Source organism: Alosa pseudoharengus, unplaced genomic scaffold (genome assembly GCF_046254945.1).
Source record: "Alosa pseudoharengus isolate Yale_2024_CS ecotype anadromous, Long Island Sound unplaced genomic scaffold, YU_APseudo_1.1 YU_APseudo_1.1_scf_13, whole genome shotgun sequence".
NCBI classification, from domain to species: Eukaryota; Metazoa; Chordata; class Actinopteri; order Clupeiformes; family Clupeidae; genus Alosa; species Alosa pseudoharengus.
Window position 1 is genome coordinate 9,787,167 of NW_027468598.1, and position 13,533 is coordinate 9,800,699.

A 13,533-nucleotide genomic window follows, 5' to 3' on the forward strand; every position below is an offset into this window, starting at 1 on the left:
GGGGACTGAGCAAGCCTTGGGAAAATGTGGAGGAATGCACATTAATGTGCACGATTATACTGTGCTCAGGAAGATTGAACTTTCCCTGTTCACTGGTAAAATTGATTTCCACCAAAATGTCATCCTGAGACATTTTAAAACAGCTTTAGTCTGCATGCACAATCTACAATTTGAGATACCATATCATTCACACTACAAACGTGTAAGACCACCATAGAACCCAAATAAGCACAGTCAGCTCTTTTAAGCATTAAACGCCATAATATACACACTTAAAAGCTTCATGGCTATTCTTTTTTCATCCTCGCTTTATAAAATCCTGTCATATCCACCCCATCCATACTCTGTACCTAGACTTGTAGTCAAGACCGCCTAAACCGAGACCAAGACACTACCAAGACCAGAGGGTATCAAGACCGAGACCAAGACGAGACCAAGGCCAAGACAAAGTCGAGACGAGACCGAGACCAAGACCGAGACCAAAAAAAAAAAAAAAACCAGCTAGCGAGCTAGTGTTACCAAAGTCCTTTTAGGCATGTCCCTCCACTCGGCGGCCATATTGTAACGCTTTTTGGGTACTCATCGGGCATCCTATTCAGCAGAAATGCGCGTGCGCAAGGCTTCACCACACCAACCGTGCTCCAGTGTCGAGTTCACAACACATGATTGGCACAATGTCTGCACAACACAGCACATAATTGGCTCAAAGTAGTCAACTCACACCACATGATTCGCTCAATGTATACACATGTCGACATTTTGGCGAGGAAGGGGTGGGATATGTGTAGACAACGGCCATATTGGCGTTGCAAACTAGCCCCATGCATTTCTATGGAGGATTTTTTGAGTGCTGCGTCTCCACATTAGAAAGTCTCTGGTGTTACACCATAACTTGCATCAATTGAAAAAGAGCAGCATACTGGGGCAGGGTTCTCAAGTTTTGAGCTCAGCTTGGAGTGAGATTGGGGGGGGGGGGTTGCACTCACTCACTAATTATAAAAAAAAATTGGAAAGAAGCATTAACCCTTTGAGACCTTGAATTTGTCATTGTAATCTATACATCCTATATCTTGTTTTTGTCTGGGAAAGTATAATGCATAGCCTATGTCTCTTATGTCAGCCTTATCAAGGGAAACCATTTGTCACCAGGAAGCATGTCAGTAGAAATAACTTTTCATATTTAGGTGGGATAGATTGGAATCTTGAAATATAATAATCGTGACGCTGGGATATTCTATGGCTCACCAATTTACGAGATGTGGGCCTATATGTACTGAGTGAGACAAATATTTTATTTATTAGGCTAATTGCTTTATTCACTTGAGTAGCCTATATTGTCACTGAATCATTAGACTAAGCATGTGCATGCCGAAACCGAGGACAGCAAGTTCATTATACATTATGTTGGTTGGCAGGTCATTGTCTGCAGCAGTCCTGTATGTTTAGAAAAAAATGTAGGCCTATGTGTAGCATACTCGCTCAAATTGATAACACTCGTTAATAATAAGCTAATTTTCATTCATTGTTGACATGGTCCATGGAGGATCAGATGGGTGTCCCGGGATCTGATGAACACGGCGCTAAAAAGCACAAACGAGTGCGAAAGTTGCAGCCGTGACGACCGTGGTAAAGTTGGTTTTATATTGGACGTTGGATATTCGACACATTCGAAAAATCTATTTAGCACTGACTACGAGGGTCGAGTTTGTGTCAAACCAACTTTAATGTGTTTAAACAAGGCCTGCCTATATTACACAAAGCTTCTTTTGTCCAAAAATCCATGTTTTGATTTTATGAATTTTTTATGCTGATGAAAGATTTCAATCTATTATGTGGCTTCACCTTTTGACTTACCCATACTAAAACACATCTCCTGAACTCGCCTTACTGCCCTTTCTAGTACACAAAGCTTCTTTTTCCCTAAAACCTACTCTTTGATTTTATACAATTTTTAATGTTAAATGTTTCAAATCTATTATGCGGCTTGCCCTTTTGACCTACCCATGTCAAAACACATCTGGTGAACTCGGATTACTGCTCTATATAGTACACAAAGCTTCTTTTCCCCAAAAACCCATTCTTTGATTTTATAAATATTTTTTAATGTAAAAAAAATGCTATAAATGCTTTAAATCTATTATGCGGCTTGACCTTTTGACCTACCCATGTCAAAACACATCTGTTGCACTCAGCTAACTGCCCTTCATAGTGCACAACACTTATTTTTTCCAGAAACTCACTCTTTGATTTTATATAATTTTTTTACTTTATAAAAATGCTATAAATCTATTATGCGAATTGACCTTTTGACCTACCCATGTCAAAACACATCTGATGCACTCAGCTAACTGCCCTACATAATACACAAAGCTTATTTTGTCCAAAAACATACTCTTTGATTTCATATTAATTTTTTACTATTCAAAAAATGCTATAAATCTATTATGCGACCTGACCTTTTGACCTACCCATGTCAAAACACATCTGCTGCACTCAGCTAACTGCCCTACATAGTACACAAAGCTTCTTTTTTTCAAAAATGCACTCTTTGATTTTATATTATTTTTTTACTATTCAAAAATGCTATAAATCTATTATGCGACCTGACCTTTTTACCTACCCATGTCAAAACACATCTGCTGCACTCAGCTAACTGCCCTACATAGTACACAAAGCTTCTTTTTTTCAAAAATGAACTCTTTGATTTTATATTATTTTTTTACTATTCAAAAATGCTATAAATCTATTATGCGGCTTGACCTTTTGCAAAATTTTATAAAATCAAACAGTAGGTTTTAGGGAAAAAGAAGCTTTGTGTACTAGAAAGGGCAGTAAGGCGAGTTCAGGAGATGTGTTTTAGTATGGGTAAGTCAAAAGGTGAAGCCGCATAATAGATTGAAATCTTTTATCAGCATAAAAAATTCATAAAATCAAAACATGGGTTTTTGGACAAAAGAAGCTTTGTGTAATATAGGCAGGCCTTGTTTAAACACATTAAAGTTGGTTTGACACAAACTCGACCCTCGTAGTCAGTGCTAAATAGATTTTTCGAATGTGTCGAATATCCAACGTCCAATATAAAACCAACTTTACCACGGTGCCGTACCGTGACGACAGGGAAAGTGCAGGCAGCCACGAGAGTGATTGGTCGTGTAAAATGAACGTTGCTGATGTCTGGCTTACACAAAGCTATAACGACACAATCATTAGGTTTTCTTAATGACCGACAGTTTAGTTTAGTGTATAGATAAGAAATAATTTTGCCATAAAGTAGGCTAGGCCAAATGTTCGTGAAAAGGCTTGATTTACACACCCTGTAAAGTACCATAAGTAGGCTGGTTTACCAAATGACAGACAGTTGAATTTCTGAATAAAAAGAATGTTGGTGTAGTTTTGAAATCTTAAACGTGTAACCCCACACAAGCATAACGTGGTTGTAGGTGCTATTTTGGAATTTTACCCGGATACAACGAATAGCCTACTATTTTTTGATTGGATGTCGGTGGCTATTTATTTTTTTGATTTTGCTGGTGAGTGGTGCGCTAGTTCTGAACCCTGCGAGAAATCCTCTCGTATCCCTGCGCCTCCTCTAATAATTATGCAGATACCTTGACATCCCTAGTAATATTTCTGCGTGAGAAATGCAAGGTGTGGTGTGTGAGCGTGTGAACTTGTTGAATTGCGTGTGTCTCACGCCCATTGCGTGAGACTTGAGAACCCTGCTGGGGTAAGAGGTTCAGTCCCAGTTTAAATTAAATTTAAGAAGGTATTATTTCAACTACAGACAGAACAATGCAGAGACAGAGCATGTCATGAATGTGTGTGACTGTGACTGCTCACTCACTGTAAATGTTTTCGTAGACTGGGTGAGATAAACTATGTAGGCTATAGCAATTGCATGACAATGATGAGAGAGAGAGACTTTGCAAAACTTGCATTTTGCAGAATGCTTCTTTCTTGCCCCTGGACTGCAAATTTCTTTATGTTCCGTGAATGCAAATTTAATGATGGCGGAATTCGCTGACATTATTATTACTAGGTCTGACTGAGACTGACAGCTACGACGTAAACCTAACGTTTCGCGCTGGCTACACTTGCGTCTTTTGATTGAATGAGCGCCAGTTTCTTAATCACAACAAAATACATGTATGTCATTGATTGGTTGCATTTGAAAGGTTGCATTTGAAGGGCGTGAAAGGCGAAATAATTTAATGTTGCATTATCGAATGTTATGTTTTGTATCATGGACATATTTTTTGCAAATCTCCCGACCACTATGTCGACCCGAGACCGCAAGACCAAGACAATGAGACCAAGACAAGACCGAGGGATCCGAGACCAAGACAAGACCAAGACCGGTCTCGAGACATTATCTGTACCTCAACATCTTAATACGCACACCCCACTCTATTAGTCGTAGTCATGCCTGACCGATCAATCACTGTTGTCTGCCTTTGTTCAATAATTCCTACTGCCACCACAGTTCAAGACATCCTTAAACTACGATGCTCAAAACAGAAAGTCTCTTCAAGGAACATGTTGCTCAGTACAGGTCATCATTTCAGGATGATCTTCCACACTCCATCTGACTGGAGAATCTCTAGACCCATTTCCAAGCTGCTTTTGAGGGCAGTGGAACAGGGTGGCCTTCAAACCGTCAACATGACCCAAAACACTAATGAGAAACAGTAACAAGGTCACATGGCAGTCGCGATATAATCTGCGAGCGCTACAATGAACCATCTCTGAACATTCTCTTGCTTCAGGACATCCCAAACTCAACGTCGGTACTAAGAAAATGAGAGCAGAAGTCCAGATGGTCAGAGTGCGCAAATGAAATCGGTCCTGTGAGCTAATGGGCTGCTCAGGAACGCCCGCACACTAGCTCCCCTTTAGGCCTACTTGTTTATTTGAAGTATCACCAGAAATATTCTGTATTCTGGTGATACTTCAGATAAACAAGTAAAGGGGAGCTAGTGTGCGGATATTCCTGTTCTACTGTATTGTGCGGAGATGTTCTGCAGCGATACTTTTTTAACCAGCACCTATTTTTGGATGTGCGAACGTAACGTTTTTGGATTACAGCTCAGGAATGCTGCATTCACACAAGGTTCTTGAATGGAGAAAAATGCAATTGCAAACTCCAACTAAAAATGCTAGACAGAAGTAAAGATGAACAAGAGTAATATGAAACCAAAGGGATAAGCTCAGCCAGCAAATGCTTTCTAGCAAGATCCTGCAGGACATGTAACTAATCACATTAAAGGTGCACTTGTACCACCTTGGTGTCACCAATGTTATATTAGGGGTTTGCACGGCGTGTCATTAGATCTGGACGTTGCCATATTGGAGATACTCGCCTCATTAGAAAGCATTAGGCACTGAAGTAAATCCCTAACATCATCAAGGAAAATGGTTAATTATTGCCGTGTTTTAGGTTGTACCAATAGGTCCGACCGAGAAAAACATCTGGTGTAGGTATCGACTTCCAAAAGTTATTAAAAAAACAGGGAGAAAGTAGAATAATGCCAGAAGTTATCGGAGGAAGGGGGGCGCTTGTGGTTGAACTTGGTTACTTCGTCTCCCTCACCCAACTCATATGGATCTGCGCTGCCAATAAACCGTAATTTCTCGAAATATCGCACCTTTTCTTGTGGTCCAAGTCCTGCCCTATATGCCTTTGCATCTTAGACGGATTTTGATTAGCTTTTCTGTTGTTTAGACACGGCTACAATCACGTAAGATATCCAAAGTGCATAATACTCCATTGTACTTCATTCACAGAGTACCGCCAATATGGCCGCGCGTGCTGGGTTACCATGGTTACCGGCCAGAATGTGACGTCCGTGCAAACCCCTAATATAGAATGTGTTCTATAAAACACTTTTGACACAAAATGATTAACACCAGACACCATGTTAAAAACACAAAACATCTTTAATTAAAAAAACAGAAAAGCTCCAGGTATAATGTCTGGCGAACCAGACTCTGGGTGCAATGCTTGTAGAATCAAAACAGAATCAAGTACAAAAACCTAAAAGAAATCTGTACTTACAAACCATACCATAGATGCTGTTCTCCATGATGTAGAGACGAGCCCAAGAGAGACAGACAGCTTTTTTTATAATTACCTGGACAATACCAGTGGTCACCTGCTGAATCTATCCAAACGGCCGCTGCAGATTTGCCCACAGTATTATTTTGAGGAGAAATTAATTTTACCTGTTCCACAGAAGTGTCCTTGCAGACTATATCAGTCTTAGATGAAAGTAGTAGTGCACAGAGGTGATGGACTAATTCATTAATATGGGAAAAGTTCTCTCGAAAGAATCATTGTGTTATTGTCTATGTTGCGCATGAAGCAGCAAGGGCAGTCTATGGTGAGGGCGTTTAAGGGCTGGCGGGGGAGGGTGGGGATTATGCATTTGTGTGTAACAAATTATTTCTTGGCAAAGGAGATCTTCATTGCATTGGTCTGTGTGATCTTAAAGCCCTGGAGGGCCTCTCTAGCTGCGCCTGCCTGCACCTCGTTATCAAACTCCACAAAGGCGATGTCGTGGCGTCCAGGGACCAGACGCACTTCTTTGAATCCAGGAAACCTATAAGAAAAACAGCAATTGTCATTTCTGTCCACAACTACATGTTGCAATTATTTAGGACAACGGACTACTGAATGAGTGTCCAGAGGACAAACACAGTTCACAAATGTCTACAGCTCGCTTAACATTTGACTCAGATAAGTTAACTGGTTATGATGAGTTTTGCGGAAGAATACTGTAGGTCTTGAAACTTTACACAAGGGCTTCAAATATTCATCAACTTTCTTTTCTGCCTTTTTTCAATAGTGAGTCCTGAGTATCAAAGGCTAAAAACATACACTGACTGTTTTGAGAGAAAACAGGTAGAAGAGCAATACAGGTAGAAGACAGCTACTCACTGATTGAAGAGCATAGACAACATAAGCTCGTTCGTCTCTTCTGGAAGGTTGGTAAGGAAAAGGATATGATTGGGAGGGTTCTCGGACACCTGTTGACAAAACAGATTCTGCATCAGCACGAGTGTCAATAACCTTCAGGCTTGTAATATACAAAGAAGTCTGATGTATTCTTACTGCCTGGGCATGGGGCATCTGGCCTGGCATCTGTCCAGGCATCATCTGACCAGGGGGCATAGCACCAGGGGGCATCTGCCCAGGGCCCATGCCAGGGGGAGGCATCATACCAGGAGGTGGCATATAAGGAGGCTGTCCTGGCATTGGCATCATTCTGGGCGCCTGGCTCATGGGTGGCATACCCTGACGGATACAAGCAGGAAGATTAAGGACACGGCCATTCCAAGATGGCACCTTCACTCTAGAGCAGGTCTGATCTTGCTTTGCATACCCATCAGATGAACAACCTCCTCTATGGGTTTAAGTCCAAGGTCGTCCAAGGGTAACCAAATAGACACAGTTGAAAAAAAAAATAGTGGTTTGTCTGACAGTACTCTTTTGGATTCCATAATAATTTGCTAATTAAGTAATATCCAGATGAGTATTGTACACATATTCATACATATGACATATGCATATGTCTGCATTGTCATGGGAGAGTCAATGGTCAGATCAGAATTATTTGCATATCTAAAACATTCTAGACCAATCCAGAGTTCTAACAGCAGAGCGCAAGGTAGCTGTGGAAAACCAAACAGCCAACGTTTTGACACACTTACAGGCATAGCGGCAGGTACCCCAGGGCCCATAGCAGCAGCGGCTGCAGCTGCAGCAACACCCTTTTTCCCTCCAGGAACCTCGGCAGGTTTGGGCTTTCTTTTCTCCTTCTTGCGGTCCCGCTCCACATACGTTCCCTTCATCTTAGCTATGATGTCGGAGTCCATTTTGGAATACTGGATACGCTGTTAGAGATTGTATTAAGACAGTTTAACACAAAATAATGGGCCAATTTCAAAAATCTAGACCAGAGTTATGAAAATGTCATGTGAAAATTTGCCTTTGAGGAAAATCACGTTTTAGCCTTGTTAACAAGTCCGTATGCTGTCTGCTATGTTTTACAAAACATATTGAGTGAAATAAGCAGTAAATGTCATTGCTGTGAATTTCTGCTTTGGATCTACTGTCAACCAATCACAGCCTCAGTTTGCCAGTTCAAACTGCAGCCCTTTATGACCGTCATAAGGGTACTGAACTTGAGGAACAAATAGATCTCAATTCCCATAATAAGTGTGTAAAAGGACATTTAAGCCACTTTAAGGGAATGGGGGGATTTTACTCTAGAGGAACACAGAAGATATTTAGGGCTGTAATAAACTACTGGAGTCCATCTTTAAGGACCTAGTTTATGAAGCTTTGAAAGTGTTGTTCCAACATGATGGTCCTGGTTCATACCATAGGTTTATCATAGAAGGGGAAACCCTGCATAGATCGCAGAGCATTGGAGGCACTGTTGATTTCCTTGAATATAACAAAAGCTTGACCCCTCAGTTTGATAGTCCGGGAGACCAAGATGTCAAGAATCTGCCCAAACTGGGAGAAGATGGCGTATAAAGACTTCTTCAGCTCTGGGGAAAACATAAACAGTGGGGTAAATATGTGACTCCATTTGCAGAAGGTTAATGCATACTGTACTTCATGGGAGTGCAATGTCACAACTTCTTACAATCTCCACACTTCTTACCATCTTTTTTAATCTTCTCGTTTAGATTGTTGATGTAGATGGTATGGTTGAGCCTTACGTCCTGGGCAGCCATTTCCTGTGTGGAAAAAGAAACAGATGATAAAGGTTTCGTGCCTTACTTGTTCCACAGCCAGACTTCTAAGGGTATGTACGTTAACTAACTTACTACAGTTAACGTTACTAACAGTAGGCTACTACTACTTTTTGCCTACGACTAGCTGTTCTTAAACTATACAGACACTGGTTAGGTAAATCTGACTGCTCGCACGTGAAAGATAACAACCATGAGTCGTAGCCCCCAGTCTAACAATGCGTTATTGTACACACAAATATATACATTTACAAACTTCACAATCGACTAAGTCAACTTGTTTTGAAAGCTATTTAGCGAGTGTTACATCTACAACCAGTTTACTAGTTAACGTTAGTAAGCTAGCTACTGATTAGCTAACAGTAACTAGCTTGCCCGACAAACTAAACTTAACGTTAATCCACAGCTTCAAGAGAGCGAAGACCAAACATTATGAAAGACAAGTATTGTGTTTTCAGTCTGACAAGATTATATATTTCCTACCATTAATGCGGATTTTAAAATAAACTTACGATTCCGCTTCTGCGTTTGAATGGACTACTGCCACAGTGAGACCGCCGAGTGATGAACACAGAAGGAGGAAATGAGGTGGGAAGGCATTTGAACATGGACTATCTTGATTGGACAAATCTTCAGTTGTGAATTCACGGATTGGTTAATAGTCGGATTTCCGGTTAGCTATTGAATTACATCTCTTGTAATTGGACAGTATAACAACCCTACTATTCCGTACATGTGATCATAATGTCATAAATAGTTTGGAGTTGAAATGAACTTAAATGTGTGCGTTTGTTACCGTTAGCTGAATATCGATCTCCGAATGGGAGTTTCTTTAATGTCGATGAAAGTAGGACGACGACTTTTTAGTGTTGTGTTTCTATGGGCCCCCATATATTGCCTTATTTGGGAGTCGTCCCCTTAATAGTTGGCTAGTCCTAAACTCAACCCTTTGGTCCTTCATTTCCAGTCGGTATTTGTGTTTGTCTAGCTTCTACGTGATACAGTGTGACAAGGTTATTAGTGTAAGTGTGTTGTTTTCCTTCAAAACATGGTGTTATTCAGCCATTGTGATTTGCCATTGCACGCCTGTTACTTTGAGCAATTGTCAAAAAATTACTACTTTGCTTTGGGCTTCTTGGTGGAATGGTTGGTGGAAAACAGTTGAACATTGTATGTTTCAACAGTAGCCTATTTTCTCATCTAATAGGGACTGAACTTTTCAGCACATGTACGTTTTTTGTGTGTGTTTATAGTATGTCAATGGAACATCCCAATTTGCCACCTCCACCACCGCTGCTGCCTCCTCCACCACCTCCACCTCCTCCCACAGTGCCAGGACCTTCAGTGCCTGGGAAAAAGAAGCTCTATCAGGCCATAGCTGAGGGAAGGCCCGCTGTAGAGGGAGACCATGAGGAGGCTCTGTGCCTTCTCAAGCAAAGGGAGATTGGGTACGTGTATATTCAGAGAGAGAGAGAGATAATTGACATTGATGACCATACATTGCACTTTTTAGACATCATGAATTTCCCCTAGGGATCAATAAAGTATCTATCTATCTATCTATCTATCAAAATGAACCCTTGAGTGAATACCTTTACATGTAGTGTGGCTTGCTAAGAGGGGATAGTGATTGTGTTGTCCATGACTTTGTACTGTAGGATACGTGCATTCACATGGACATACAATGAACAGGCCACTAAAGGGGATAGGTCATGTTTCTACAAATGTCAAACATGTCCTCTATTGTTAAGAAGTGGCAGTTGGGACTGCTGTAAACTTTTCATTCACTTTCTTTGGGACAAGTTAACCCATTACTTTTCCCTAACTGTGCTCCTCTAGCATTGAGCAATCATTAGTTATTTGGTCATAAGCAGTCATACATTGGTTATAAACCACATTGACAACTCAAACTTGTGTCTTTCTCATTTAGCTTTAGGAAAGACCTACAGTGGTTGCTGCTCAACAAATATGTGCCTTCTCTTATTCAGGATGGTCCGCAGTGAGTAGTCATAGTATGTTATTCTCCTTTATCATGGTGCACTAGTCATTATGTAAGATGCTTCACAGATTGTAGCTACAGTATCTGACATTTGTGGCCATGTGCAAAAAGGCCTTATATAGCAAGGCTATGCATAACCTGAAACAGAATGTCTTGTTTGCTTTCTGGTGAACCTCTTACCACTACGAAACGTGATGTACTCAAATTTACCTTAGATTACCCCTGAAAACATACCAAAACCTTAATTTATATTAAGTGGCCCTTAATTTGTAAAACAGGCCCTTAATATTACCCTAAAATTCCATATTAAGGTGTGACCCCTTAATCTACATTTAAGATGTCAAGTCAGGGGTTCTCTTTATTTGTTGTGATAAAGGGGGTAATTCATTTTATTTTAAGGTGTTAATTCAGGGATTCCTTGATTAAGGGGGGAAATTAAGGGAAAATTGAAAAAGTAAGGGGTAAATTCAGGCTTTTCTCCTTAATCAACCTTAATCTATGCATTATTTCTATTTAAAAACGACTTAATTATAGAAAGGTTTTAAGGTCAAAAGTCAGGCTTTTATAAGGGGTGAAATTAAGGGGTTTTGTTTCGTAGTGTATGTCGTTTCGTAGTGTAAGTCCGGAAGTGTCAAATAAGCCTTTGGAAATGACAGAGGCTGAGTTATAATTTTTTGGCTTATACATATTTTTACCCTGTTACTGCTACTTTTCTCCCAAGGTGTGGTTTAGTGGCCTTGTGGATGGCATCACAATTGCTACAGCCGGCAAGGAACATTTCCATGGATGTGGTAGTTCAAACAGCACTGACAAAGGGTTATACTGTGCAAGGGGAGATGTTTTCAGGTGAATAACATTAATAGAGGTCATTTTTGAAGTCTTCTCCACAGAGATATTATTTTTCTGTTTGTCTGTCAGTTCATTTAAAACAATGTATTTGGCCATGCTGCTCCTGTTCATGTGTTCACTCTATGATTAGACTGTCAAATCACTATGCACTGGATTATTATTTTCTTTCTTATTGCAACCAGCCAAATTAAATGGTCTGTTATTCTAGAAATGTTTAGAGTCATTATACAATAGATGTCTGAAGAAGGTCCAATGCAGTACTGTAAAACGCAGTGTGTGTATCTGCCCATCAGCTAAGGACATGACCTCACTTGCACAGGAGGTCTGTGGATGTAAAGCAGAGCTTCTGAGAGGGGGAATGGATGGGGTCAACTTCCCCCGAATCCTGAGGCATCTCATCGAGGGACAGCCTGTTCTCATACCGTATCCTGGAGAGTCTCTCTGTGTTAATATGTCTTATTAGACCATGAGATTAGTATGCACCTTTGCACAGTGTGCCTTGACAGCTTTGTCACAGATATGACGAGGACTTCAACCATGAGCCCTGTCAGCGCAGTGGTCACCGAGCGCACTGGGCAGCGGCATCCGGTGAGACACTGGGCTGATGGTGCACCCCAGGAGTGTGCCGTCATGCATGTACAAAATGGATTGGCTACGTGTATAATATTCACCAAACATGCATTTGCAAACTTCAACCTGGTTGTTACTTTCTCCAGTTTTTATGTGTTTTACTTCTCTGACCCTTAGGTATATTGGTGGGTTTGACCATTAACAGTTTGGACATCAGGCAGCTCCACTCTGACCCGTCTCTTCCCTGGGTCTTCATGCCTCGGGAGGGGGACCCTCCTGTGTGGTCCATGGATAGTGTGCAAGATGTGTATGTTTTAGCCAAGCAGGGCAAAAGCCTACGATATCAGTTGTGGAACTTTGGAATTGTGACTGAAAGCAATCGGCAACTCAGAGAGTTGGATCCGCAGCGGGCAAATGATGGGACAAGCTATGTGCTGCCCCCTGGTGGTGTGGAAATGGGATTGGCTGGCCAGGCGGTGCTGCTCCACACCAAAATACCAGCTTCCTGAAAGTCCAGTCAACTAAAAAAAAAGACTCAACCCAAAAGAAGTTGCAGTAGTAATGTTTCCTAGTTTTAATACCCTCCTGCATCATATATTAACAAATACCATCATAGATTTAGTGGAACATACTTTTTTCAAAGTAAAAAGCTAAGTTTGGACTAATATTAGAGTGATGTGGTCTTGTATAAAATTTTATAAATATTGGAAGATCTATGTTCACCTATCCAACATATCCAGTGTCTTTTTCTAACATCTGTGGGCTCAATCTGTGTATTAGAACACTTTCAGTGAATAGTGTTTAATGCAAAGTGAATAGTGCCGAAACTCTACATATAGTATTGTTTTGAAAACATGTTCGTGCCTTCAACTAAAAAGTCTACATTTTAAGTATTTTTAACATATTTGACAGAGGACAGGAAGCAGTAGGAGAGAGATATGGGGTGGGATCGGGAAATGACCAGGGTTGGACTTCTACCGGGGTCCCCGTGGGCACCTAATCAATAATGAAATGAAATAAGACAATTCTGTGGTAATGAATTGATTATAACCTAAATTGATTGGTTTGGATTCAAAAAATTTTGTTTTTAAGTAAGTGACGATGTGAAAGAACACTACAAAAGCAATACAGTAATTTGCTGTGTATTGGCTGCATTTTGTATAAACCACAGGACAGTGCTTTATGCAAATTAAACAAAACCATGTATTAACAACACCCGGGTATTAAACGCAGTGTCCAATAGCCCAATGAATCAGTCATATTGTGATTTAATCATAAAGAAAAGAAATGCATTCACATAGCCCGCCCCAATATATTAACCTATAGCTGAAGAAATGTAGCAAAATGAAACC

At 40.6% G+C, this 13,533-nt stretch overlaps 2 protein-coding genes across 3 annotated transcripts; one reads left to right on the forward strand and one right to left on the reverse strand.

The window, feature by feature from the left end:
• Window positions 1–5,918: 5,918 nt before the first annotated feature.
• Window positions 5,919–9,327, reverse strand: snrpa (small nuclear ribonucleoprotein polypeptide A). Its single transcript, XM_076281493.1, has 7 exons — window positions 9,276–9,327; window positions 8,673–8,748; window positions 8,384–8,556; window positions 7,711–7,893; window positions 7,112–7,294; window positions 6,938–7,026; window positions 5,919–6,599 (listed from the first exon to the last, which is right to left on the reverse strand). The coding sequence occupies exons 2-7, from the start codon at window positions 8,743–8,745 to the stop codon at window positions 6,440–6,442; spliced, it is 861 nt and encodes a 286-aa protein (XP_076137608.1). The 5' UTR covers window positions 8,746–8,748; window positions 9,276–9,327; the 3' UTR covers window positions 5,919–6,439.
• A 172-nt stretch (window positions 9,328–9,499) lies between these two features.
• On the forward strand, window positions 9,500–13,481 carry actmap (actin maturation protease). Of its 2 annotated transcripts, XM_076281494.1 has the most exons (7): window positions 9,500–9,785; window positions 10,017–10,211; window positions 10,694–10,762; window positions 11,484–11,608; window positions 11,905–12,034; window positions 12,129–12,199; window positions 12,359–13,481. In XM_076281494.1, exons 2-7 carry the CDS (start codon window positions 10,018–10,020, stop codon window positions 12,688–12,690), a joined length of 921 nt encoding a protein of 306 aa, XP_076137609.1. In that variant the 5' UTR covers window positions 9,500–9,785; window position 10,017; the 3' UTR covers window positions 12,691–13,481. The 2 variants fall into 2 exon arrangements, with proteins under 2 accessions (XP_076137609.1, XP_076137610.1); XM_076281495.1 differs by lacking the exon at window positions 10,694–10,762.
• Window positions 13,482–13,533: the final 52 nt, after the last annotated feature.